The sequence below is a fragment of the Microcaecilia unicolor genome, chromosome 1 (genome assembly GCF_901765095.1).
Source record: "Microcaecilia unicolor chromosome 1, aMicUni1.1, whole genome shotgun sequence".
In the NCBI taxonomy this organism is placed as follows: Eukaryota; Metazoa; Chordata; class Amphibia; order Gymnophiona; family Siphonopidae; genus Microcaecilia; species Microcaecilia unicolor.
Window position 1 is genome coordinate 184,494,404 of NC_044031.1, and position 25,743 is coordinate 184,520,146.

The 25,743-nt window shown below is 45.4% G+C and overlaps 1 protein-coding gene across 1 annotated transcript in view; it reads left to right on the forward strand.

The window, feature by feature from the left end:
• LOC115470195 (glutamate decarboxylase 1-like) overlaps nt 1–25,743 on the forward strand; it is a 137,667-nt gene that overhangs the window by 41,482 nt on the left and 70,442 nt on the right. Inside the window, exon 5 of the mRNA XM_030203161.1 lies at nt 20,052–20,142. Within this exon, the coding sequence (XP_030059021.1) occupies nt 20,052–20,142 (91 nt within the window). The remainder of the gene's footprint in view (nt 1–20,051; nt 20,143–25,743) is intronic.

The window sequence follows — 25,743 nt, forward strand, 5'->3', positions numbered from 1 at the left end:
TATTTTTTCCTATTGCCTGTATTTAGATTGTGAGCTCTTTGAGCAGGGACTGTCTTTTTTTGTGTATGGTGTACAGCGCTGCGTATGCCTTGTAGCTGCTTTAGAAGTGATAAGTAGTAGTAGTAATAGTATTGCTTCTACTGGGAAGGAGGAAGGAGGGGTTGCAAAGGTTAAAAGTTTGTATGTGGAAGTTCTGTGCAGGTATCAAAGTCTAACCCAACGAGGAGTAGCCTAGTGGTTAGTGCAGTGGACATTGATCCTGGGGAACTGAGTTCGATACCCACTGCAGCTCCTTGTGACTCTGGGCAAGTCACTTAACCCTCCATTGCCCCTGGTACAAAATAAGTACCTGAATATATGTAAACCACTTTGAATGTAGTTGCAAAAAACCTCAGAAAGGCGGTATATCAAGTCCCATTTCCCTTCCCCTCTCTCTAGCACTGTTAAATTGTTGATCTGTAAAATGTAAACATTCTTATATTCAAGAAGGATTGGTATAGACATATCAACTTGATATATTTGCCTTAACTGAAACCTGGCTTCTTCCAGGTGAGGAGTGTTATCTATTCTAATATTTACCCTCTGGATATTTAGTCAGCTACTCTTCTCAAGTAGGCAGACGTGGGGATGGTGCGACCTGTATCTATTCTTCCTTCCTTGTGGTTAACAAAATTCTGGCCCCTGGCCTTCCCTATTCTGAGCTCCTCCTGGTAAAGATTAACTCATCAGTCCACTTTCACATTCTTCTCTTTTACTGTGCTCCCTCGCTAAAAGCTAATTAGAATATTTTTTTTTAAAAAAATCATATTTTTCCAAACAGATATGGCAAGCTTCCAACAGCTTTAACTGTTTTCTGTTTTTAAAAAATTAACAACTAAGACAGATGGGAAGTCCCCCTCAATTTCCTTGGATTCTGATGTTCTGGCCACTTTTTTTCATCTCTAAAATTGAAACATTTAGAGCAACATTCCCTCCATTATCTGGATCACCATCCCTTTTCACTCTTGTGTTCTTCCATCTATGACTTTTTTCCAAAAACTTAACAAATTAGCATACTACTTGTTGTCCACTGGACCCCATTCCCTCAAACTGGTTAAAAATACCTTCTCAGGGGTATCAGGCGAGTTCCCACCTGGACAGTGCCCACCGGACAGTTCCCATCCATCAATTCTCCTTCACCCTGAGACAATTCCTACCTAGGAAAATTCCCCCTGGGACAATTCCACTTAAAGGTGACAATTCACACCAAGGACTTTTCCCCCCAGTCATTTCCCACCTTCCCTAGCCTTTTTTTTTCTTTTTTACCGACCATAGCTTCTTTCTTGTATCGGGTCTGGAACAAGGAGATTAGAGTAGCATACGAATGTACACAGAGGACATTTAATAACAGAATAACATTTCATAGGTAGAGTAATAATTTATTATATATTGTAATCAGTGTGTCATTTTGAGGGGTTGAATTAGGTTGAAACCTAGTTTGAGGGTGTGGGGGGCATTGCCCCCCACATGAACTGCAGTTTGGATTTCTCTATTTATTTACTTATTTTTGATATTTAGATCCTGGATTAAACATGAATTAGGTTGAAACCTAGTTTCGGGGGGTTACTGCCCCCCCAAATGAACTTCAGTTTGTATTCATTTATTTATTTACTTACTTATTTATGATATTTAGATCCCAGATTAAACATGAATTAGGTTGAAATGTAGTTTGGGGGTTGTGTGGGAGGGTGGGGGCATAGGTAGAGTAATAATTTGTTATAAATCGTAATCAGTGTGTCATTTTGTGTGACTGAATTAGATTGAAACCTAGTTTGGGGATGTGTGGGGGAGTATTGCCCCCCCACCCACAAAAACTTCAGTTTTTTATTTATCTATTTATTTATTTACTTATTTAAGGCATTTAGATCCAGGATTAAACATGAATTAGGTTGAAACCTAGTTTGGTGGGGGGGGGGGGGGGGGGGGGCCCCATGATCTGCATGTCTGGAAGGGGAAAAGAATGTGTAAAATATAAGGTTGTGGGGGAGCTATGAGGGGTTAAGATCTGGAAGAGAAAAGGGAGGGAGATTATTTGCCTTATATGTTTTGTATTTTTTGGGTTATAGGTGGGAATTGTCCTCTCTGGTGTGGTGGGAATTGGTTTCAGTGGGACTTGTCCTAGGTGGAAATTGTCCAGATGGCCAGATGGGAATTGGTGGGTGAGAACTGTCTGGTGGGAACTATCCAGGCAGGAACTGACCTAGAACCTTCTCAGGGGTTACTACCTCCTCTCTTTTCTATGGTGACAGCCTATTGCCCCATGTAAGCCGCCTTGACCCTGCCATGAGTGGGAAAGTGCAGGGTACAAATGTAACAAAAATAAAAAAATAAAATAAAATAAAAGAGGGTGTCATTCCAGTAGCTACGAAGAAAGCACTGGTTAGACCTAATCTAAAAAAACCTTCACTTGACCCTCTTTCACCAAATAATTATTGTCCAGTTTCCAACCTTTCATTTCTGACAAAGATATTGGAAAAGGTTGTGTTTTCTCAGCCTCAGTCGTTTTCAGAATCTGTTAATACACTGCACCCACACCAATAGGGTTTCAGGTAGGGCTATTAGATTGTAAGCTCTTTGAGCAGGGACTGTCTTTCTTCTATGTTTGTGCAGCGCTGCGTACGCCTTGTAGCGCTATAGAAATGCTAAATAGTAGTAGTAGTAGTAGTATAGTACAGAGACAGTAATAACAGCTCTCGAGTGAATTGCATTCCCGTTTAGAACAGGGCCAGATAACATTAATAATATCCTTAGATTTATCTGCAGCATTCAATTTAATTGATCATAACCTTCTGTTACAGCATTTACATTCAGTTGGTATTTCTGGTACAGTTTACAAATAGTTCTTCTCTTATCTAAATGGACATTCTTTCAGGGTTTCTCAGTCTCTCTCCACCTCTCAGTCCTTTTCTCTCTCATGTGGCGTCCCACAGGGATCAGTTTGTTGCCACTACTGTTTAATTTATATGTAAGCCCACTGGTGTTGCTTATTCAATCACTTGGAATCAGCTCATACTCCTATGTGGATAATTTTCTATTAATATACTACATGGATCCACTTTCAATTCACCTGAAACCAGTTCATATCTGTCTCCAGGAGGTGGACAGATGGCTTAGGGAACACTGCCTTTTCCTAAATCCTGACAAAACAATAGTCTCTTGGATCACAGGCTCTTGTCCAATGCCTTCTCTAGTTCCTACACTGTTTGATACAGTATATAGATTACCCCTGTATCTTCATTTAGATATCATGGAATTGGAGATAAAAGAAGTGGGAAAAGTAAACCAGGCTTATCCAAAGAACTGGGACCAAACAAATAATTAATAATAAAATCAACACAGTTTATTAATGTTTCCTTAGAAATGACTCGACACAACGTTGTGTTTCGGCCTGACGGCCTGCATCAGGAGTCTTATATCTTAAGGAAAGACTGATGGTCTAATTTTACATTTAGGTTGAAAAACAGAAGGCTTGAAATAGCAACATAAAGTTGGTCTTAAAAAAGACCGCTGTGTCAAATCGTAAGGCACTGGAATAAGCACTGATGCAATAGTGACGCTTTCAAGCCTTCTGTTTTTCAACCTAAATATTTGTTTGGTCCCAGTTCTTTGGATAAGCCTGGTTTACTTTTCCCACTTCTTTTATCTCTGTTTGCTGCCCTTTCGGATCTATTGAGTTCTCCACATACGTGGATCCTCTTTAGATATCATGGAATTGCCATTGATTCAGCTCTTTCTTTTAGATCTCAGATGTTGTAAAGAAATCTTTCTATTTCCTTCGTCAGTTACATTCAGTTAGAAATATGATTGATCTAGATTATGTACTTTATCATATGCATATATTACCACAATACAATTATTGTAACATTATTTATGCCGGTATTAATTTAAAATGATTACAAACAATTGAGAACACCGCAGCCTGTATTATTTGTTGAGCCTCTAGAATGACAGGGCTATTCTCCTCCTTCAACGCCTTCACTGGATTCCTATTGAATACAGAATTAAATTCAAGTTTTAAAAACCTTTACACATCAGGCCCTTCATACTGCAACTCTATCCTATCTTGCTGTCCTAACTATTCTTTACAGTCCGAACTCTCCGCTCATTTACCGATAATAGACTGGTCTTTCCATCATCTTCTAGAGCAAGATGGGAATCTACACGTGCTTCAGCTTTTTATTTTCTTGCACTAGCGCTATGGAACTCACTGCTAAAACCAATTAGGCTGAAAAGATCTTTCAGTTAATTGTTTTTATTGTATATTACTTTGTAAACCATTCTGATTTGCTCTGCAATAAGCAACGGAATAGTAAATTAATAAACGATAACATTAAAAATACCATCTTAGAAGCCTATACCTCATATATTCTGTGCATTAGAAAAGTGAATGGGACTTGATATACCGCCTTTCTAAGTTGTTGCAACTGCATTCAAAGCGGTTTACATAGTATATACAGGTACTCTGCTCTGCTCTGAGGTAAATGGAAGGCCTGGTTCATTGTTAAGATAAAAGACACTATTAAAGCTAAAAAGGCACCTTTCAGACAAATTGAAAGCAGATCCAAATGAAGAAAATAGGAAAGCATCTAAGCAATGATGAACTAGAAGTAAAACTTTAATAAAAAACTTACCAAAATGAATTTTAAATAGAGCTCACCATAGAAGTAGAAACTAATAAGAACTTGTTCAAAGGCATTTGAAGCAAAAAGCCTATGTGGGAGCGTGGGAGCAGCAGTGGGCATGGGCCCCTCACACATTCAGGCAGCAGACAGTTTAAACTAGAAGAATGAGTCTTTATTATGCTTGAATTCATGAAGGTGGGCTCACTATATATAACATAAGCCTATTTTCTCTTTCAGGCAGGCACATCAGGTTAACATAAGTAATCCTTCAATGTAACCAACTGTGGCAAAACAGTGGGTTTTTCAGCCTGTAAAACTGTATTATTTATTGAAGTGTATTTCTCTAGCTTGGCCAGCAGATGGTGTATGTTTATGTTTACAGCTGTTACAGAGAACTGACTGTTCCTTCTTTAGTTAACACAGATAAGAGGTAACCTGTAGTGATATGGCCAGCTATTTTTGAAACTTGTTGTTCTGGGCTCTGATTGGCCCAAGAGATCAAACTCATGGTCAAACTGGATCAAATTGTCCACCAGAGAAGGGACTTTATCAACTTTGGTGTCACCTGGATGACATCCGCTAGGTTTCCAGAGAACTGACAGCACTGGGAAGCAAGGGTCCACTGTGCAGTTCTCATGTGAAGACATGTCAAGACAGTGACATGCACAGTGGATGTCATGTGGCCTAGCAACCTCAGCATCTGCTGAACTGTGACATGCTGGCTGGCTCAAACTCGAGTAGTAAGTGTGATTAGAGTGTCCGCCCTTGGCATAGGGAGAAAGGCTCACACCTGCTGTGTATCTAGCAAGGCTCCTAATTGTAGGACTCGGAGCAGTTGAGGTAGTTTAAAACAAACCCTTTTAGCTCTAGCACCCGAATAGTTCTGTGCATGGACTCCTGAGCACCATCCTGTGCAGGTAGGGAAACACATGGATTCCCAGTCTGTGTAGCAACACTGTGACTACCAATAGACACTTAGCGAAAACCCTAGGGACTGATGCGAGGTCAAACAGCAACACGCAGTTCTGAAAGTGATGTGTTTACATCCACACTCTGAGATACTTCCTGCGGCTAGGAAGTATTGGGATGTAGGCATCTTTTAAGTTCAGAGAGCATAGCCAATCTTTTTCCTGAATCATTAGAAGAAGGGTGCCCAGGGAAACCATCCTGAACTTTTCTTTGAGCAGGAATTTGTTCAGGGCCCTTAGGTCTAGGATGGGACACAGCCCCCCTGTTTTCCTTGAAACAAGGAAGTACCTGGAAAAGAATCCCTTCCTTTCTTCCCCTGGTAGAATGGGTTTGACCGCAGGGCCTTTAGAAGGGTGGAGAGTTTCTTTGAAAATACCTTCTTGTGCTGAGAGCTGATGCTAGATGCTCTTGGAGGTCAATTAGGTGGTCTTTGACACCAATGCAGGGTATAACCATGACAGACTATTTGAAGAACCTGCTGGTTGGAGGTTAAGGGCCACCTTTCTTGGAAAAAACTCAGCCTCCCTCCCACCGGTAGGTCATCTGAAACGGTCACTGTTATGGCGGCTATGCTCTGCTGGAGCCAGTCAAAAACTCATCCCTTGTTTTGACTGGGGAGCCAGCTGGGCCTTAGGTGCATGCTGTTGACAAGAATGAGCGCACTAGGGCTGAGACTGCTGTGGAGGGTGAGAAGGCGTGTACTTATGCCTCTGAGATTAGTAGGGACCTCTGTTCGACTTGCCCGAAAACCTCCTGGATGGGGAGAGTGCAGAAAGTGTCCGGCAGGAGAGAGTATCTAAAGTATCAATATGTTTTTTGATGAGGTCTGCAACCTCATCCACCTTCTCTCCAAAAAGGTTATCCCCCTGGCACGTGGCATCCAAACATTGACAGTCCTCGGTTCCGACAAGGATGACGTTGAATCCCCACACCTCCTCAGTGTTGGGTCTGATGCTGACTGGTCCTGGAGGCCCTGCACAGCAGACTGCGCTGAGGCAGGTGGAAACTTGCTTGATGCACATTGTAAAGCTCCCGGCCACTGGTTGACTCTGAACTGCAGCCCTCTGCTGGCCGGGGTCTCACTTGCCAGTCTCTTCGGAGTTCCCTTGGCACCCAAGCCAAGCTATGTATTGCACTTGATCACGTAAACTGCTCAGCCACCGGCAGTACAAACCAAAGCAGTTCAAAACAACTTGTGGTAGATCCCTGGTAACTCCGGCAAAAACAACACAGAAGCAAACAGTTCACAACAAAGTGGTTTCCTTTATCTTCCCCTCCTCAGGATACTCTTCAACTAAGCCCTCTTGGGGCTCCCTGGTACTTGACTTCAAGACATTCTGTAAAGACACGTGCCCTTCCTGCTCTCTACCTGTCCTCCACTGGCCTCAGGCTCCTGAGCAGTACTCTGGCTAGACTTCACCTAGTCCCTTGCAGGCATCCACCTCTATACCTGGGGCTCCTGCCTTATTCAGGGTGACTGCTCGGGCATGCCTTCCTTTGGCTGGAAATTCTCTCCTGTCCAGTCCAGGGTGCCCCGGTCACCCCTCTGATCCACAGGCCGTGACCCCTCGCACTCTCCTGGAACTTCACCTGGGATTCTCCAGCTTTCACATATATGCAAATGAGCCAATCAAAGTGCAAATTCAGTTTATTAGGACTTGGATTCAATCTTGTGGGGCACCACTTCCTTCCAAGTATCCCCCACTCGCAAATACACTGCCTGAGCCCCTTTACTTTGAGAGACAGGGGGCTCCGTGTAAAACAGCCACCACCCCTGGATAGGACTTCTTCACGTGCATTGACCTTACAGTCCTATCCTCCACCCCATGGCTGTTAGTTCATTTTACACAAAAGTTCATCAGCAACATAGCCTGATAAGTACCTTCCCAGCTTTCAGAGTTTCCTTCCCTCTCTCTCTCTGGCATCTTCCTGGTACTCCTCATTTGTAATCCGCAGGCTCTGGGCGTTGCAGGTCCCCCCATTTTCTCCCTTCTCTTGGCTTAGAGGGTGCTTTTTATAGGGTGACCAATAATCCACCCCACCTCTCTAGGCCTCTCCCCTCTGCTTCCAGAAAGGTCCGCACCTAGAACTCTCTCCCACTTTCCAGCTTCTACTCAGAGAGTTCCCCCTGGTAGCCTCTCCAGGGAAGGACAGGTCCTATACCACGAGCACCCCCTAGCCGTCCCTTCTGGTTACTACAATGGTCTATCCACTTTGGCTCCCTCTAGTGGCCAGATCAGGGCATTTTCATGTTGCGGGTTGGAGAGCGCCATCTAGCGGCCTCCTCAGGGTAGGGCAACCACTGTGTTTATCACAACATCCACTGACAGTGTCAGTGTCATAGCTGCAATTGGGACCGATGGATTCAATGTCAGTGCAAGCACCATGCTGATGTCAATTCCGACGTTGATGATTCGGACCAGGCTCCAAAAATGTACTCTCTTTGAGCCTCTCTGGACAACCGTGTTCTCTTTTGCATATGCAGGCAAAGAAGACAGCTGGAAGGGCTATGTTCTGGCCCCAAACACTGGAGACACCAAGAATGTGTGTCTGTTCCAGAGATGGTCTGATTGCATGCACAGCGCTTGAAGCCACTGAGAACCTTTGATGACATGGAAGGAAAAACAGCTGTGGCTAAATCAAACAACTCAATGATACTAATTAAAAGAGGCAAATCACCAAGAAAAATAGGAGGGGAAAAATCCCAACCGGAGCTCAGGCCTAAGCGGGCCTCGTGAGCACAGAAAACCAAGAAAACCTAAAAGTGAGGAAAAAAATAAAAGGAGGGAAGGAAAAACTGCCAAAAAAGGAAAAACAACAAAACTGGGAAAGAAATACCCAAAGGAAAGCACAAAAACTACCTCAAAAAGCAGCAATGCACCAGATTCTGCAAGGAGCCATGAATAACGCTTTCTCTCCTCATGGCAGATGAAGAGATACTGCTAGTCCTGCGCTCTCACAGTGGACGGGAAGGCAATTGTGCATGCACAGTGGGGATGCTACTGCATGCTCTTAAAGCTATATACACTGCTAAAGCATTCTGCAACAGGTGACGTGGATGACATGGCCTGCTTGATCTCGGAAAATGCACTCTACACTGGTCTGACTATAAAGGGTCTGTATCAGCTCCAATTGATTTATAATTCTGGGTGTAGGCCGAGGCCAGAATAACTCTGGTAGGCCAAGAGTACTGTTTCTCTGGGCATTCCCTCTCACAGATTAGTCAGTAGTCTCAGTATTGAACATCAACTTCCTTTACTAAAAGTAACTTGAAAACAGTTCATAAACTTGTCAACTTGGTCTGTACAATTCAGGGTAAAACATAGCCTCCACATGATATTAGGGCTTTCAAACTCACAGTTCAGTTATATCTTAAAATCTCCTCTATTTGAAACCACAACAAAGAACTTGGTAGTTTTGCTTAAACTCTTAGTCCACAATCATGTCCTCATAATTTCTGCAGTTGCTCTCTGTCCTACCCTGAAACAGGACTCATTCACACGTGCAATCATGCCAGAAGTGAGACACGCCCACTCCCACTTCTCCTACCTGGGGTGTATTGTCCCCTAATCATTTCTTCTTGTTCCCAATTCGGGAACTCCTTGCAGGCACCCGCTGCCATATAACAGAGCCTTCCAGTCATCACACACTGCAAAGTTCTCCTGCTTTGGTACCGAGGACTTCCTGCTTGGTGCTACGGGTCTCGGCAAGGATGGGCTACCAAAGACCAGAATTTTCTCTATGCAATACCTTTTGTTACTTCTTGTTCCTGCCCCCATGGGCTGGGCTATACTCTGATTCTTTCACCAGTCTGTCAGTACCAGCTCTGTCACCTTAGTGACCCTCAGAAAATCCTCCCTCCTCCAGCCTTATTCCAGAGCTCATTTTCAGTGGGGTCAGACTCTCCCCCCTCTTCTTTCCTTTTCCATCAAGAAATCATTTTTCCTCTGTCCTCAGAGAATCACTCTCTCCCTCACTATTTTCTCTTCACACGCTACATACTCGATTCATCTTATTTATTTAACAATCAAGTTTAATATCCTTAGGCTAATATATGATTTTCTATAACTAAATCAGCATAGCAGCAAACAACACAGCATCATTTCCCTTCATGATAACTCCCAAACCATGCAGTTTTCTTTATTTTTTTTCTGAAGGCAGTTTACCCTTACTCCCTCCTCATATACAGTAACCAGAAATTTTCCTCACATGTCCAAAGTCTCTCTCTCTCTCTCTCCCACTCAGTCATACCATTTTGGATTTGGTTTCTTTATTGTAGCCCCATCCGGTAGGGTATGGGTCACACTGTAATATTTATGTCCATGGTATCGGTCCACCAATTCTACATCGTGCTTTTTGATAGATCTTCCAATTTGCCAGTTCAGCCACTGGGAATGTACCGAGAACTGGGATCATCAGGTGTGTAGACTTTGCATGCTGGATCGCTTCTTGGATCCAGGCTTCCCTCTGGGACTCCACTACGCTCATCACCTGAAAGGGAATATGTGGTTAACAAAACTGCCATAGGTCCCACACCAAGCGCCTGAGATAGCAATCCACCCTGCTGAGTTTAGGCAGCTTCTCATCTCCAGCTCTTCCCAGCTTGATCCAGATACTCCCCCGATAATGGTGCTTGCATCCACTTGGCCTCTCGATCTCTATTTGTTGCCACTGCATCCTTGTAGGACAGCTCTGCTGTTTTAACAAAGGGTTCTATCTTCGAACTCCTGACTGCCCATGCTGTGGTCAATTCTGTAGGCACTCCAGGATCCACCTCCCCCAGAGCCAAGCACAAGTAGTGGAAAAGAGTCTCTGTGTGGGGCAGTCCAGTATCCGGGTCTTTGGAATACATCTCAGCTTTCCTGGCTCCCTACAATAACTTTGACAACCTTCAAATGAGGATTGGGTCAACTTCCCCATTAGATGCAAAAGTATCTCTATGAGGGTCATCCCTTTAGTATCCGGTCTCTCTCTGGTTCTATAGCTCTCTTCCTGAAATGGATTTTCTCGCCATCGAATCCCTTAGCCCATCAGCCATCGCTGATGTCCCGCTTCTGCTAGACTAGGTGGTGGTGGGCTTGGGTATGCAGCCGCTTCTCAACCTGCCGGACCTCAGCCTCATTCCTGGAAGTCCTCTGGGTGTGATCTCCTCACATCACGATCCCCTCGCTTTAGCTTGGAAGAGGCCCTACTCATATGGTTCATCCCCCGAACCAACTCCCACGAATGCCTGAGGGCATCTGTGTGGGTTCAGATCCTGTCAGAGTGGCTTCCCACCCAGTCTCCACACCGGATATGTCCTTCTCCATGGGGTGATTTTCACAATCTCAGGTGCTTCCAATCAGTTAAAGAACTTGCACCTGCAAGCACAGCATTGTAACTGGATTGCTGTGGGCTCGCCCCTGCTGCACACAATTTGACACACTAGGCTTCTGTTTTCCATGGATGTCTCCACCCAGGTAATGATTCAGTGGGACATGCTGTAATCGCTCTCAATATTCACTTCCAGCTCTGCTACAAAATGTTCACCTCGCTTGGTGCTTCCATGCTCCTCTGCCACTCTTTCCATGTGCGTCTCAACATTCAGAGCATTATCTCGCTCTATACTGCTCTCCTCACTGGAAATTCCCTCCCATAGTGAGATGACACAATCACGGGCTCATCGTAATTAGTGAAAATGTGATGGTAAATTTCTTCTCTTCCAGCACCTTCTCCTGCCGGCAGGAATGGTGCACTTTGTCCTGCCTAACTCTGACCCAGATGTTACAGTTCTTCAGGCTGGGCTATGCAATGTTCTCTCCATGTGGCTCATCCTTGAGGTAGGTATGCATCGCTAGAGTTTGGGCTTTTATTTAACAGTTTCTGTAGCAATGCAAATCTGTCCAGGTGTAAATCCAAATGTCTCTCAAATACAGCATCTTCATCCCAGAAAAATTTCCTCATTCTGACCCACTCTAGGCACCAGTTTATGTAACCCTGGGGCACACCTCTGGCTCAGCTCAACCCAGGTTTCACTCCACAGCACCCAGGAACGGGGTCACAAAAACAGAATCTTCTGCACACACACTGCTCCCACTGGCTGGATCACTTGAGCTGGGTGCAGGTCAAGGCTGGAATAACTCCAGTAGGCCAAGCACTCTCACTCAAAGAAAAGTCTGAATTCTCAGTACTCAACTTCAACTTGCTTTACTAACAGCAACTTGAAAACAGTTCATAAATTTGTTAACTTGGTCTGTACAATTCAAGGATTTTTTTTCAGATGGTCAATACAGCGCAAAATATAGTCTCTACATGATATCTAGGCTTTCAAACTCACAGTTCAGTTCTATCTTAAAATCTCCTCTATTTGCAAATCAGAACAAAGTATTTGGTAATGTTGATTAAACTCTTAGAGCCAGATGCACAAAGGTCCCGTTAAGAATCCGTCTGCTATTCCAAATCGGTAAAAATTTACCGATTTAGAAACACAGAGGGATTCACAAAGAGAATTGCATGCAAATGAGCTGCTCATTGCTTTTGCGACCCAGCTCATTTGCATGTGATATGGGGGAAGCCAGTCGGTGAGCTGAGCATGCGCAGAACAGTCAATCGCTATGTGTGGCTGCTCTTTGCATGAAATAGACAGCTCTCATAGACGCAGACAAGCTGTGTGTATGAAAACAGTAGATGTAGCTCTTTTTTTTTTTTTTTGCAAGCAGAAAAGCGTGTTTTTTTTTTTGGATGGACAGACTTGTGTTGGGGCTCCCTGCTGCTGAGAAAAAGTGGAAAAAGCCTAGAATATGCTCGCTGCTGCTCTGGGCTCTGAGGAATCAGCATCAGGGCTTGGTTCCACCCCCAGCGGTTCCTGCTGCTTCCTACTATTGGCCGGCTGTCATTCTGGAATGCCAATCTCCCTGAAGATGGACTCTCATTGGCTTGGCTGCTGTCCCAACTCCTCCTCCCCGCAGGGCTTCCCTGATGACATCACTCTAGAGCAGTGAGCTGATTGGATCTGAACTTCCTGGTGTCTCCCTCCAGTAGTTAGTGGGTGGGTCATCCCAGACTGACACTGTCCAATTGGTTTAGCCCCTCTTTGTTCTGCTTCTAGCATGGGAGATGCTGTTTCCCAGCAGAGGCTGTTTGACCCTTGTCTTCCTTGCATTTTTGGTAAGTTACCATTACTTTTATGCTTTACATTTACTGCCCCCCCCCCCACCCAATTTCTTGCCAGTAAAATGTCATTTAAGAAAAGAATCATGGCATGGCTTTCATACATGCAAAGAAGCTGCGTGTAAGCCGGCTTACTTTTTTTATGCTCCATCTTCCCTGCCTTGTTTCTCCCCTTCTCCTACTTGCGATAATGAAGAACCGGCAGGCCCAGACCTCCTGTTAGAATTTCCACGGTAAAGGTAGGGACTGCTTTTGTGCATGGGGTCGGCAGTGCTTTTTTTGTAGAAAAAAAGGTGCCGGTACTCATTGTGGGCGGGGTCACCACATATGGCACTGCCCTTATTATAGCCACACCCACATTAGCCACACCCCTTATACCAGCCATGGCGCATATAAACAGACATCATTGAAAATATTATACTAGTATAGGAGAAAAAAATAATGTGAATTTTTTTCATTATAAATAATTTCTGTAAGCTGTTACAGAAATACCAGTATACCTAGTGCAAAATAAGACAAATTCCAAACACTAAAATGAAAATAAAATGATTTTTTTCTACCTTTGTTGTCTGGTGACTTTGTTTTTCTATCCATATTGGTCCCAGTCTCTGATTCTGCTGCTCTCTATCTGTTCTCTTAACTCCGTTTCCAGGGCTTCCTTTCCATTTATTTCTTTACTTTCCTCCTTTCTTCTTCTTTTGTTGCCCTGCATCCATAAGTAAAAGCTAGGTCCTCCTCCATGGAATTGACTGGAGGAGGTATAACGTGGATCCAGTTTTTGCCTATTTTCTCCATCCATGTGCAGTTTTTCTCCTCTCTTCCCTTTCCCTTATCTCCATCCATGTGCATCTTCTTCTTTTTCCTTTCCTCCCCTCCATCCATGTCCAGCACTTCTCCTCTCTCTTCCCTCCTCTGTATCCATATAAAGCAATAATTCTCTCTCCCCTCTCCTCCATCCAAGTCAGCATTTCTCCTCCCTCCTAGCCAACTCCTCCATCCATCCATGTCCAGCAATTCTCCTCTATCTCCTGCTCTCCTCTCCATCCATTTCTAGCATTTCTCCTCTCTCCCCTCTCATCCATGTCCAGCAATTCTCTCTTCCCTGTCCTCCCCTCCCTGTCCAGCGATTCTCCTCTCTCCCCTCCATGTCCAGCAATTCTCTCTTCCCTGTCCTCCCTTCCCCGTCCAGCGATTCTCCTCTCTCCCCTCCATGTCCAGCAATTCTCTCTTCCCTGCCCTCCCCTCCATGTCCAGCAATTTTCTTATCCCTGCCCTCCCCTCCATGTCCAGCAATTCTCTCATCCCTGTCCTCCCCTCCCCATCCAGCGATTCTCCTCTCTCCCCTCCATGTCCAGCAATTATCTCATCCCTGCCCTCCCATCAATGTCCAACAATTCTCTCTCCCCTGCCCTTCCCTCCCATCCCATGTCCAGCAATTCTCTCTCCCCTGCCCTTCCCTCCCATTCCATGTCCAGCAATTCTCTCTCCCTTGCCCTTCCCTCCCATCCCATGTCCAGCAATTCTCTCTCCCCTGCCCTTCCCTCCCATCCCATGTCCAGCAATTCTCTCTCCCCTGCCCTTCCCTCCCATCCCATCCCATGTCCAGCAATTCTCTCTCCCCTGCCCTTCCCTCCCATCCCATCCCATGTCCAGCAATGCTCTCTCCCCTGCCCTTCTCTCCCATCCCATGTCCAGCAATTCTCTCTCCCCTGCCCTTCCCTCCCATCCCATCCCATGTCCAGCAATTCTCTCTCCCCTGCCCTTCCCTCCCATCCCATGTCCAGCAATTCTCTCTCCCTTGCCCTTCCCTTCATCCCATGTCCAGCAATTCTCTCTCCCCTGCCCTTCCCTCCCATTATTTCCAGCGATTCTCCGCCTCTCCCCTGCCCTCACCTCTCCCATATCCAGCAATTCTTCGTCCCCCAGCCATCCTCCTTCACTGCCTGCCAGCCAGCGTCGGACTCAGAAGCGAACGGTGCAGGCAGCGATTGGCTGGCAGTGTCATAGCTTCCCTCTGCAAGTCCCGCCTACAACTTCCTGTTTACGCATAGGCGGGACTTGAAGAGGGAAGCTACGACGCTGCCAGCCAAACGCTGTCTGCACCGTTCGCCTCTGAGTTCGACGGCTGGCAGGCAGTGAAGGAGGACGGCTGGGGGACGAAGAATCACTGGATATGGGAGAGGTGAGGGCAGAGGAGGGACGGAAAATCGCTGCACGTCGATGGGAGGGCAGGGGAGAGGCGGAGAATCGCTGGAAATAATGGGAGGGGAGGACAGGAGGAGAAAAGGTGCCGGTATGCCGTACCGTTGCGAACCGGCACAAAAAAAGCACTGGGGGTCGGAGACGGTAGTGCATCATCCTGCATGCACATTATAATAGTAATCAGTACATTATAATAGCTTTGCATTCTGTTTTCATTAGCTGCTACTGTGACAGGAAAATGGCTCGGAGAACCCTTTTGTGCATGTCCCGGTTTACTACTTGCACGCTAAACCGGCTAGAACTAGTTTAAAAACCACGTTGCTGGCTTGTTACGTTTAGTGCATCTGGCCTGGTGTCCACAATCATGTCCACATATTGCTCTCTGTCCCATCCTAGAACAGGAGTCATTCACATTTGCAATCATGCCAGAGGTGAAACACACCCACTCCCACTTCTCCTACCTGGGGTGTATTGTCCCCCAATCACTCCTTCTTGTTCCCTGTTTGGGAACTCCCTGCAGGCACCCGCTGCCATGTAACAGAAGCTTCCAATCACCACACACTGCAAAGTTCTCCTGCCTTGGTACCCAAGACTTCCTGCTTGGTGCTGCGGGTCTCAGCAAGGGTAGGCTACCAAAGACCAGACTTTTCTCTATGCAATGTCTTTTGTTACTTGTTGGTCTTGCCCCCATGGGCTGGGCTAAACTCTGATTCTCTCACCAGTCTGTCAATACCAGCTCTGTCTCCTTTGTGACCCTCAGAAAATCCTCCTTCCTCCAGCCTTATGCCAGAGTTCATTTTCAGTGGGGTCAGACTCTCCCCTCTCTTAAAGAAAAAATGATTTCTTCTCTCCTTTTCAATCAAGAAATACATTTTCCTCTGTTCTCAGAGGATCACTCTCTCCTTCACTATTTTCTCTTCACACGCTACAATTTATTTAACAACCAAGTTTAACATCCTTAGGCTAATATATGATTTTCTATAACTAAATCAGCATAGCAGCAAACATCACAGAATCTTTTCTCTTCATGATAATTCCCCAACCATCCAGTTTTCTTTATTTTTTTCTGGAGGCAGTTTACCCTTACTTGCCCCTCACATACAGTAAACAGAAATTTTTTTACACATGTCCAATGTCTCTCTCTCTCTCTCTCAGCCATACCATTTTGGATTTGTTTTTTTATTGTAGTCCCACCCGGTTGGGTGTAGGTCACGCTGTAATATTTATGTCTATGGTATCATAGTGCTTTCTGATAGATCTCCCAATTTGCCAGACCATGGGGAATGTACCAACCCCCGATAATTGGGATCATTAGGTGTGCAGGCTCTGCATGTTGGATCCGGTTGAAAATCTCCTCACAGATCCAGGCTTCTCTCTGGGACTCCACCACACTCATCATCTGGAAGGGAATATATGGGTACCAGAACTGCCATAGGTCCCACACCAAACTGAGGTAGCAATCTGCCATGCTGAGTTTAGGCAGCTTCTTATCCTCAGCTCTTCAGCTTGATTCAGAGGTCTTTCAGATACTCCCCCCGACAATGATGCTTGTATCCACTTGGCCTTTCGATCCCTATTTCCTACCAATGCATCCTCATGGGATAGCTCTGCTGTTTTAACAAAGTGATCTATCTCCGGACTCCTGACTGTCCATGCTATGGTCAATTCTGTAGGCAATCCGGGATCCACCTCCCCCAGAGTCAAGCATAAGTAGTGCAAAAGAGTCTCTGGGTGGGGCAGTCCAGTCTCCAGGTCTTTGGGGATACATTTCAGCTTCCCCAGCTCCCTCTATAACTTTGAGGACCTTCAAATGAGGATCGAGTTAACTTCCTGATAAGATGTAAAAGTATCACCGTGGGGGCCATCGCTGGAGTGTCCAGTCTCTCCGATTCTATAGTTCTCTTCCTGAACTAGACTTCCTGAATCCCTTGGTCCGTCAGCCATTGCAGTTGGTCCACCTCTACTGGACTAGGTGGTAGTGGGCTCGGGTATGCAGCCTCTTCTTGGGCTGGGCTGTGCCATGGAGGGGGATAATCAAACGGGGACGCCCATCTCCATGGCCGCCCATCTCCGAGGACGGGGGCGCGAAGGGAAGAGACAGACCGTATTATCGAAAAAGGTGGACGGCCATCTTTTCTTTCGATAATACGGTTGGTTCCAGCCAAATGCCTAGGATTTGGGCGGATTTGAGATGGTCGGCATCGGTTTTCAGCGATAATGGAAACCAAAGCCGGCCATCTCAAAAACGACCAAATCCAAGCCCTTTGGTCGTGGGAGGGGCCAGGATTCGTAGTGCACTGGTCCCCTTCACATGTCAGGACACCAACCGGGCACCCTAGGGGGCACTTTTAAAAATTAAAAAAAAAAACATTAAAATACCTCCCAGGTGCATAGCTCCCTTACCTTGGGTGCTGAGCCCCCAAAATCCCCCCCCAAACCCTCTACACCATTACCATAGCACTTATGGGTGAAGGGGGGCACCTAGATGTGGGTGCAGTGGGTTTTGGGGAGGTTTTGGAGAGCTCCCATTTACCAGCATAAGTGGAACAGGTGGGGGGGGGGGGGGGATGGGCCTGGGTCCACCTGCCTGAAGTGCACTGCACCCACTAAAAACTGCTCCAGGGACCTGCATACTGCTGTCATGGAGTTGGGCATGACATTTTAGGCTGGCATAGAGACTGGCAAAAAAAATGTTTTTAAAGTTCGTTTTTTTTGGTGGGAGGGGGTTAGTGACCACTGGGGGAGTCAGGGGAGGTCATCCCCGATTGCCTCCGGTGGTCATCTGGGCAGTTTGACCACTTTTTTGGGACTTGGACCTAAAAAAAGGGGTCCCAAAAAAGCGGACCAAATTCTCGCTAGGGCCGCCCTTCTTTTTTCCATTATCGGCCGAGGGTGCCCATCTCTTAAGCATGCCCCAGCACACCCCTTTCCTGCCTTCGCTACCCTTCCAACACGCCCCCGGGAACTTTGTTCATCCCCGCGACGGACTACAGTTAGGGGCACCCAAAATCGTCTTTCGATTATACCGATTTGGGCGCCCGCGAGAGAAGGGCGGCCATCTCCCAACTTGGGTCGGAATATGGCTGCCCTTCTCTTTCGAAAATAAGCTGGATGATCTCTCCACGTGGTTCATCCTTGAGGTAGGTATGCATTAGAGGTTGGGCTTTTAATTAACAGTTTTGTAGTAATGCAAATCTGTCCAGGTGTAACTCCAAATGTCTCTCAAACACAGTGTCTTCATCCCAGAAAACTTTCCTCATTCTGACACACTCTAGGGCACCAGTTTATGGAACCCTGGGGCACACCTCAGGCTCAGCTCACTCTGGGGTTTCGTTCCACTACTCAGGACTGGAATCACACAAACAGAATCTTCTATACACAAACTGCTCCCACTGGCTCGATCACTCGAACTGACGGCAGGCTGAGGCTGGAATAACTCCGGTAGGGAAAGACTACAATTTCTCTGGGCACTCTCACTCTGTGTTAGTCAGTATTCTCAGTACTGAAGTTTAACTTGCTTTACTAACAGTAACTTGAAAACAGTTCATAAACTTGTCAACTTGGTCTGTACAATTCATGGTGTTTTTTTCAGATGGTCAGCACAGTTCAAAATATAGACTCCACATGATATCTGGGCTTTCAAACTCACAGTTCAATTGTATCTTAAAATCTCCTCTGTTTGTAAACCAGAACAAAATACCTACTAATCTTGATTTAGTCCACAATCATCTCCTCATAACCTCTTCAGTTGCTCTCTGTCCCATCCTGGAACAGGAGCCATTCACATGAGCAATGAAAGTCCTGTCAGAAGTGAGACACACCCTCTTTCACTTCTACCTGGTGTGTATTGTCCCCCAGTTAGTCACCCACTGCCATGTAACAGAGGCTTCCAGTCACCACACACTGCAAAGTTCTCCTGCCTTGGTACCTAGGACTTCCTGCTTGGTGCTATGGGTCTCGGCAAGAGTGGGCTACCAAAGATCAGAATTTTCTCCATGCAATGCCTTTTATTATTTGTTGGTCCTGCTCCCATGGGCTAGGCTATACTTTGATTCTCTCACCAGCTGTCAATACCAGCTTTGGCTCCTTAGTGACCCCCAGAAAATCCTCCTTCCTCCAGCCTTATGCCAGAGCCCATTTTCCGGGGGGGAGTGACCAGTGTTTGTTGTTGGCATTTTTGTTTTTTTCCCATTCCTCATACTCCCTCTCCTATTTCTTCCTCGCTCTGAGTACTTTTTCCCTGCCCCTTTTCCTTGCAGTTATTTACCCCTTCTCCTCCCCCAGGACTGGCCCTACTATTGAGCTATTCTATCCAGCCATGCTTTTCTGTCCTGTTTTTCAGATCCTACTGACTTATGCCAATTGCCCCACATCCCTTCCCTTTTCCCAAGGACCACCTCGCCCCTCCTTTCCCCTTTGCACTCATTACTCTCCCATTCTCCCCCTTGTATTCATCCCCTTTCCCGTTGCTTCCTGTTACCTGATTCAGTGACTGACAGATTCTTCCACTGCCTTCGACAGGCCAGCTTCCCTCTACATTCCGACATTCTTGCTGTGGCCAAGGAAACCTGCACAATACCATCATTGCAGCCATGGAGCTGTTACTAATTTTAGTGTCGCAGAAGCTGGACTGACTTTCTCTTGGCTGCTGCTGGTGCTCTTCCCCATCACTCTGTTGATTCTACCTCCTGGTTCTTTCTCTGATCATGCCTTTATCTGTAGGCATAGACTTATGGGTGCTTGTCCTTGTAGTCTTACAATGTATGTCTTGTTTCAATTTATTTTTTAATAGTTCAATTTTATATGATTCTTGTGAAGATAATGATAGAGAACAGTGACCATGAGTTTCATGTGTGGTCACATTTTGTTTTTCTGAGCATGGTTCATAATATGTAATGTTATTATATTATTAATTGCACATGAAAGTGAACAAGTGAAGTTATTTCTATAAATATTTTATTATATAATTTTTTGGGAGGGGATAATTTAAGATAGCCTGGGTCATATGCTTATTCAGAAGATGTTTAGTATGTCATGTGGTGCTTATTTTATTTATTTTGATTAATTTAGGACATCCCTGTTTCTTCAATCAGCTTTCCAGTGGCCTTGACATTGTAGGATTAGCAGGTGAATGGCTGACAGCAACAGCAAATACAAACATGTATGTACAGCGTATTTAAATTACTCACCTTCGGTTGCATGCTTGCACAGGATAGTTGCTGTTTCTTTCCATTCTCTGTGGGCACAAAACTTTTTTTGAAAGGAAAATTATCAAGCATAGCTTGTCTATTTATAAAACTTTTAAAGCACAGTGATATCTCTGAATCCTTCAAGTCCCATTTGGAATTTTCCCCCTGTACCATTGCTCATTCTGGAGACCAAGTAACAGGACTGTGGAGGATACCAAAACATCCTGGTTAATGTGACATGCCTCTTGTGTTCTGATATGATCCCTCATTGCCTGTTGTGCCACATCTGTATTTGGGGTCAGCCTATATTTAAGCTCAACAAGCAGTGGAGCAATTTTGTACATTGTTGTGTTAGTTTGCATTAAACTCATGATTGGCCCAGAGTTCTTTAAGGGAAAGGGACTTGATATACCATTTTTATGTGAGCAGGGACTGTCTTTCTTCTTCATGTTCAATTGTAAAGTGTTGTGTACGACTGGTAGCGCTATAAAAGTGATTTATAGTAGTAATAGTAGTTTACATACAGGCTCATTTTTGAAAGAAAAGGACGCCCATCTTTCGACATAAATCGGAAGATGGGCGTCCTTCTCACAGGGTCGCCCAAATCTGTATAATCGAAAGCCGATTTTGGGCGTCCCCAACTGCTTTCCGTTGCAGGGACGGCCAAAGTTCAAGGGGGCGTATCAGAGGCATAGCGAAGGCGGGACTTGGGCATGCCTAACACATGGGCACCCTCGACCCATAATGGAAAAAAAAAAGGCATCCCTGATAAGCATTTGGACGACTTTACCCTGTCCTGTTTTTCTTACGACCAAGGCACAAAAAAGAGCCCAAACTGACCAGTTGACCACCGGAGAGAATCGGGGATCACCTCCCCTTACTCCCTCAGTGGTCACTAACCCCCTCCCACATTCAAAAAACATCTTTAAAAATATTTTGTGCCAGCGTCTATGCCAGCCTCAAATGTCATACTCAGGTCCATCACAGTAGTATGCAGGTCCCTGGAGCAGTTTTAGTGGGTGCAGTGCACTTCAAGCAGGCGGACCCAGGCCCATCCCCCCCTACCTGTTACACTTGTGGCGGTAAATGTGAGCCTTTCAAAACCCACTGTACCCACATCTAGGTGCCCCCCTTCACCCGTAAGGGCTATGATAGTGGTGTACAGTTGTGGGTAGTGGGTTTTGGGGGGCTCAGCACACAAGGTAAGGGAGCTATGTACCTGGGAGCAATTTATGAAGTTCACTGCAGTGCCCCCTAGGGTGCCCAGTTGGTGTCCTGGCATGTCAGGGGGACCAGTGCACTACAAATGCTGGCTCCTCCCACAACCAAAGGGCTTGCATTTGGTCATTTCTGAGATGGGCGTCCTTGGTTTCCATTATCGCTGAAAATCAGAAACGAACAAGTCTAGGGACGACCATCTCTAGGGACAACCTAAATTTCAAGATTTGGGCGTCCCTGACCGTATTATAGAAATGAAAGATGGACGTCCATCTTGTTTCGATAATACGGGTTTCCTCACCCCTCCACAGGATGTTTTGCGAGGATGTCCTCAGCAAAACTTGGGTGTCCCTTTTGATTATGCCCCTCATAGTATATACAGGGCCAAAGGAAGGTTAAGTGATTTGCCTACAGTCACAAGGAGCTGCAGTGGGAATTTAACCCAGTTCCCCAGGATGAAAGTCTGTTGCGCTAACCTCTAGGCTACTCCTCCACTAGCTAGTGTTTTTTAGCTTGTGGTAAAAATCAGCTGGTGGTAAACGGTAGCACAGCTTTGTAAAAGACCCCCTTAGTGAGACATCATTCACCTGTTGGATATGGCACATAACTTGATTACTCAGGATCTAAAGAAAGGTGTTCAGTGGGTGGTAAGCTTAGACAGCAATGTAATACAGATAATAGCAGCTTGGGATTTTTTTTTTTTTTTGTCGGTATTGGAGGACACGGACAAAGTAGACACAGGATATTGCAGGTCCTGTACCAAAGGTGATGGAGGTCGGGGGGGGGGGGGGGAGATTTAGTTCAGAGAGTCCCAGATCTGTGAAATCCAACATGGAAAATGAGCAAGCAGATCAGTATATTGTCCAAAATATTTTATTGAAGATATCGTATTTAAGACAGTTGCCCGACATAGGCCATGTTTTGCCCACAAAAGGGCTGCATCAGGGGCTAGTCTGTATCTCTACGAATAAGAACAATTGCAAATTGCATATCAGGACAGGGAAAAAGGAAATGCAAAAAAACCAGCACAAACAGCATGTCCTGTTGTGTTTCCAAATCACCTGCAAGTAGTCTGCTATCAAAGGACACGCTGTTTGTGCTGTTTTTTTTTGCAATTCTTTTTTCCCTGTCCTGATATGCAATTTGCAATTGTTCTTATTTGTAGAGATACAGACTAGCCCCTGACGCAGACCTTTTGTGGTCGAAACATGGCCTGTGTCAGGCAACAGTCTTAAATACGATATCTTCAATAAAATATTTTGGACAATATACTGATCTGCTTGCTAATTTTCCACTTTAGTTGGGAGAGGCCAGAAATATTGGAGCAAAGGCTTCCAAAGTACAGTTGGGTCCAGTGTGGCCTGGGTGTAATAACAAACAAGCAGTGGCATCTCTAGACAGAAATATTTGGGTGGCTACAGGCGGGCAAGCTAGGTATATAGGGGGGAGGAAGTCAAAGTAACATTTCTGCACATCATAACCCCCTTCCCCCCCCCCCCCCCCACTTTTAAATTAGTAATAAAACAACACAGTCTTCTATGCATAAAAGAAACCTTTCCCCCTCCAGCCAGTTTTAACTACCTAGTAAACCTACCTTTATAATTCAGAACATCATTCAATAAATTTGTCTATGTGACCATGGAGTTTGGGTCCTCTACAGGACTGGTCAGAATTTCAATATAAACTCTGAAGCTTCAGTTCTGTATTGCAAACTCCAAATTCCCCAACAAAGAAGTCCCCCTCCCCCCATACAATAACTTACCACACAAAAAATATTCATATTATGATTATCACCTCAGGAAAAGCAAACACTTCTTCCACTGCCAGACACTTTGTTTAAAGCAGACAGGTTTTTGTTGTGACTGCCGAATGCGGAGACCAAAAAGCGTGAGCATTTTAAATTTTCAAACGGGTCAGACATTTTGCAAAATACAAAACCCTGCAAAAAGACAGTAAAAAAAAAAAACTATATATGAAACTTACTAAACCATAATAGCCCTAGCCCACCTATGAAAAGACAGTGCTATATATATTACACTGGGACCTAGAACACCAGTATGCCTGCTACTGGGAAACTGGAAGAAGATGGACTGTTACAGATTCCTACAGACACTACATGCTAGCAGAATCCTTCACCTTAGTCACAGATGTAGAACATGACTCTCACTTGATACAAAATAGGGGACCACAAAAAATGCAGACAAAACCAAAATGGAGATAAAAATTGAAACCAGAGATACCAGACTCTGCATGTCATGCAACACCACAGAAATAGAAAGAAATGCATGGCCATCCTGTACAGTGCAAAATAAAGCCAACAGATGTATTCTCTCCGCTTTCTTTCCCTTCCCTTAATGGGCATCATTTCTCCCTTCCTTTCCTTTCCTTTCTTTCTCTTACCTTCAAGTACACCATTTCTTCCCTCTTTCCTTCCCTTCTCTTAATGGGCAGCATTTCTTCCCCCCCCCCCCCCCCCCTTTCCTTTCCTTTCTCCCTTTCTTCCTTTACTTCCCTTTCTGGCAGCCTTTCTCCCCTCCTTCCTTCCTTTCTTTCCCTTCCCTTTATGGCAGTCTTTATTCTCTCCTTCCTTCCCTTCCCTCCACTTTATGGCAGCCTTTCTCCCCCTCTTTCCTTCCCTTCCCTTCCTTCCCTCCACTTTATGGCAGCCTTTCTCCCCCTCTTTCCTTTCCTTCCCTTCCTTCCCTCCACTTTATGGCAGCTTTTCTCCCCTCATTCCTTTCCTTCCCTTCCCTTCCTTTCATAGCAGCCTTTCTTCCTTCCTTTCCTTTCCTTCCCTTCTTGGCAGCCATTCTCCCCCTCCCCCTTCCTTTCATTTCCTTTCCTTCCCTTCACGGCAGCCTTTCTTCCTTCCTTCCTTCCATCCCTGGAAGCTTTTTTCCTCTCCTTCCTTTCCTTCCCTTCCTTTCCTGGTAGACTTTCTCCCCTCCTTCCTTTCCCTTTCCCTTCCTGGCAGCCTTTCTCCCCTCTTTCATTCGCTTCCTTTCCAAGCAGCCTTTCTCCCTTCTTTTCTTTCCTTCCCTTCTCTTCATGGGCAACATTTCTTCTCCCTTCCTTCTTTTCCCTTTCCTTCATGGGCAGCATTGCTCCCCTACTTTCCTTCCCTTCCCTTCATGGGCAGCATTTGTCCCTACTTTCCTTCCCTTTGTGGGCAGCATTTCCCCCCTCTTTCCGTCCCTTCCCTTCATGGCAACATTTATCCCCTCCTCCCTTTCCTTCCCTTCATATGCAATGTTTCTCCCTCTCTTCTTTTCCTCTTTGGTATTGTCTGTTCTCCCCCTCCTGTTCACTCCTGTTGGTCCAATTTCTTTATCTACCACCTAACCCTCCCCCTATCTCTGGTCTTTGGTCTCCATCCTTTCCTGTGAGTTAACAAACATCTTCTAGTTCCTAGTAGTGATTAGATTAGGCTTTCCTCTGGCCACCCCAAGATTTTCCCTCTTCTGCATCATGCCCTCATGGTAAAAGGAAGTTGTGTCAGAGGAAAAGACCCCAGGGCTGGCCAGAGGAAATCCTGATCTACCCATTGCCAGGAACGCACGAAGGGGTCCTTTTACTAAGCTGTGGGGAAAGGGCCTTGCAGTAGCGACAAGGGCCATTTTTCCCGCATGCTAGGGGTCATTTCTGGTCGCCGCATCTCAAGAAAGATATAATGGAATTGGAAAAGGTGCAGCGAAGGGTGATTAAAATGATAGCGGGGATGGGACGACTTCCCAATGAAGAAAGACTAAGGAGGCTAGGGCTTTTCAGCTTGGAGAAGAGATGGCTGAGGGGAGACTTGATAGAGGTATATAAAATAATGAGTGGAGTGGAACAGGTGGATGTGAAGCGTCTGTTCACGCTTTCCAAAAATACTAGGACTAGGGGGCATGCGATGAAACTACAGTGTAGTAAATTTAAAACAAATCGTAGAAAAAGTTTCTTCACCCAACGCGTAATTAAACTCTGGAATTCGTTGCCGGAGAACATGGTGAAGGCGGTTAGCTTGGCAGAGTTTAAAAAGGGGTTTCCTAAAGGACAAGTCCATAAACCGCTACTAAATGGACTGGGGAAAAATCCACAATTCCGGGAATAAGATATATAGAATGTTTGTACGTTTGGGAAGCTTGCCAGGTGCCCTTGGCCTGGATTGGATGCTGTCGTGGACAGGATGCTGGGCTCGATGGACCCTTGGTCTTTTCCCATTGTGGCATTACTTATGTTATATTTTTTACTGCAGCCGGTAAAAATGCCTCTCTCTCTCAAAAAATAAAAATGGCCATGCAGTAAGATAACTCTTACCATGTGGCCATGTGGCAAGGAGCAGTTACCGCCACCCATTGAGGTGGTGGTAAGGG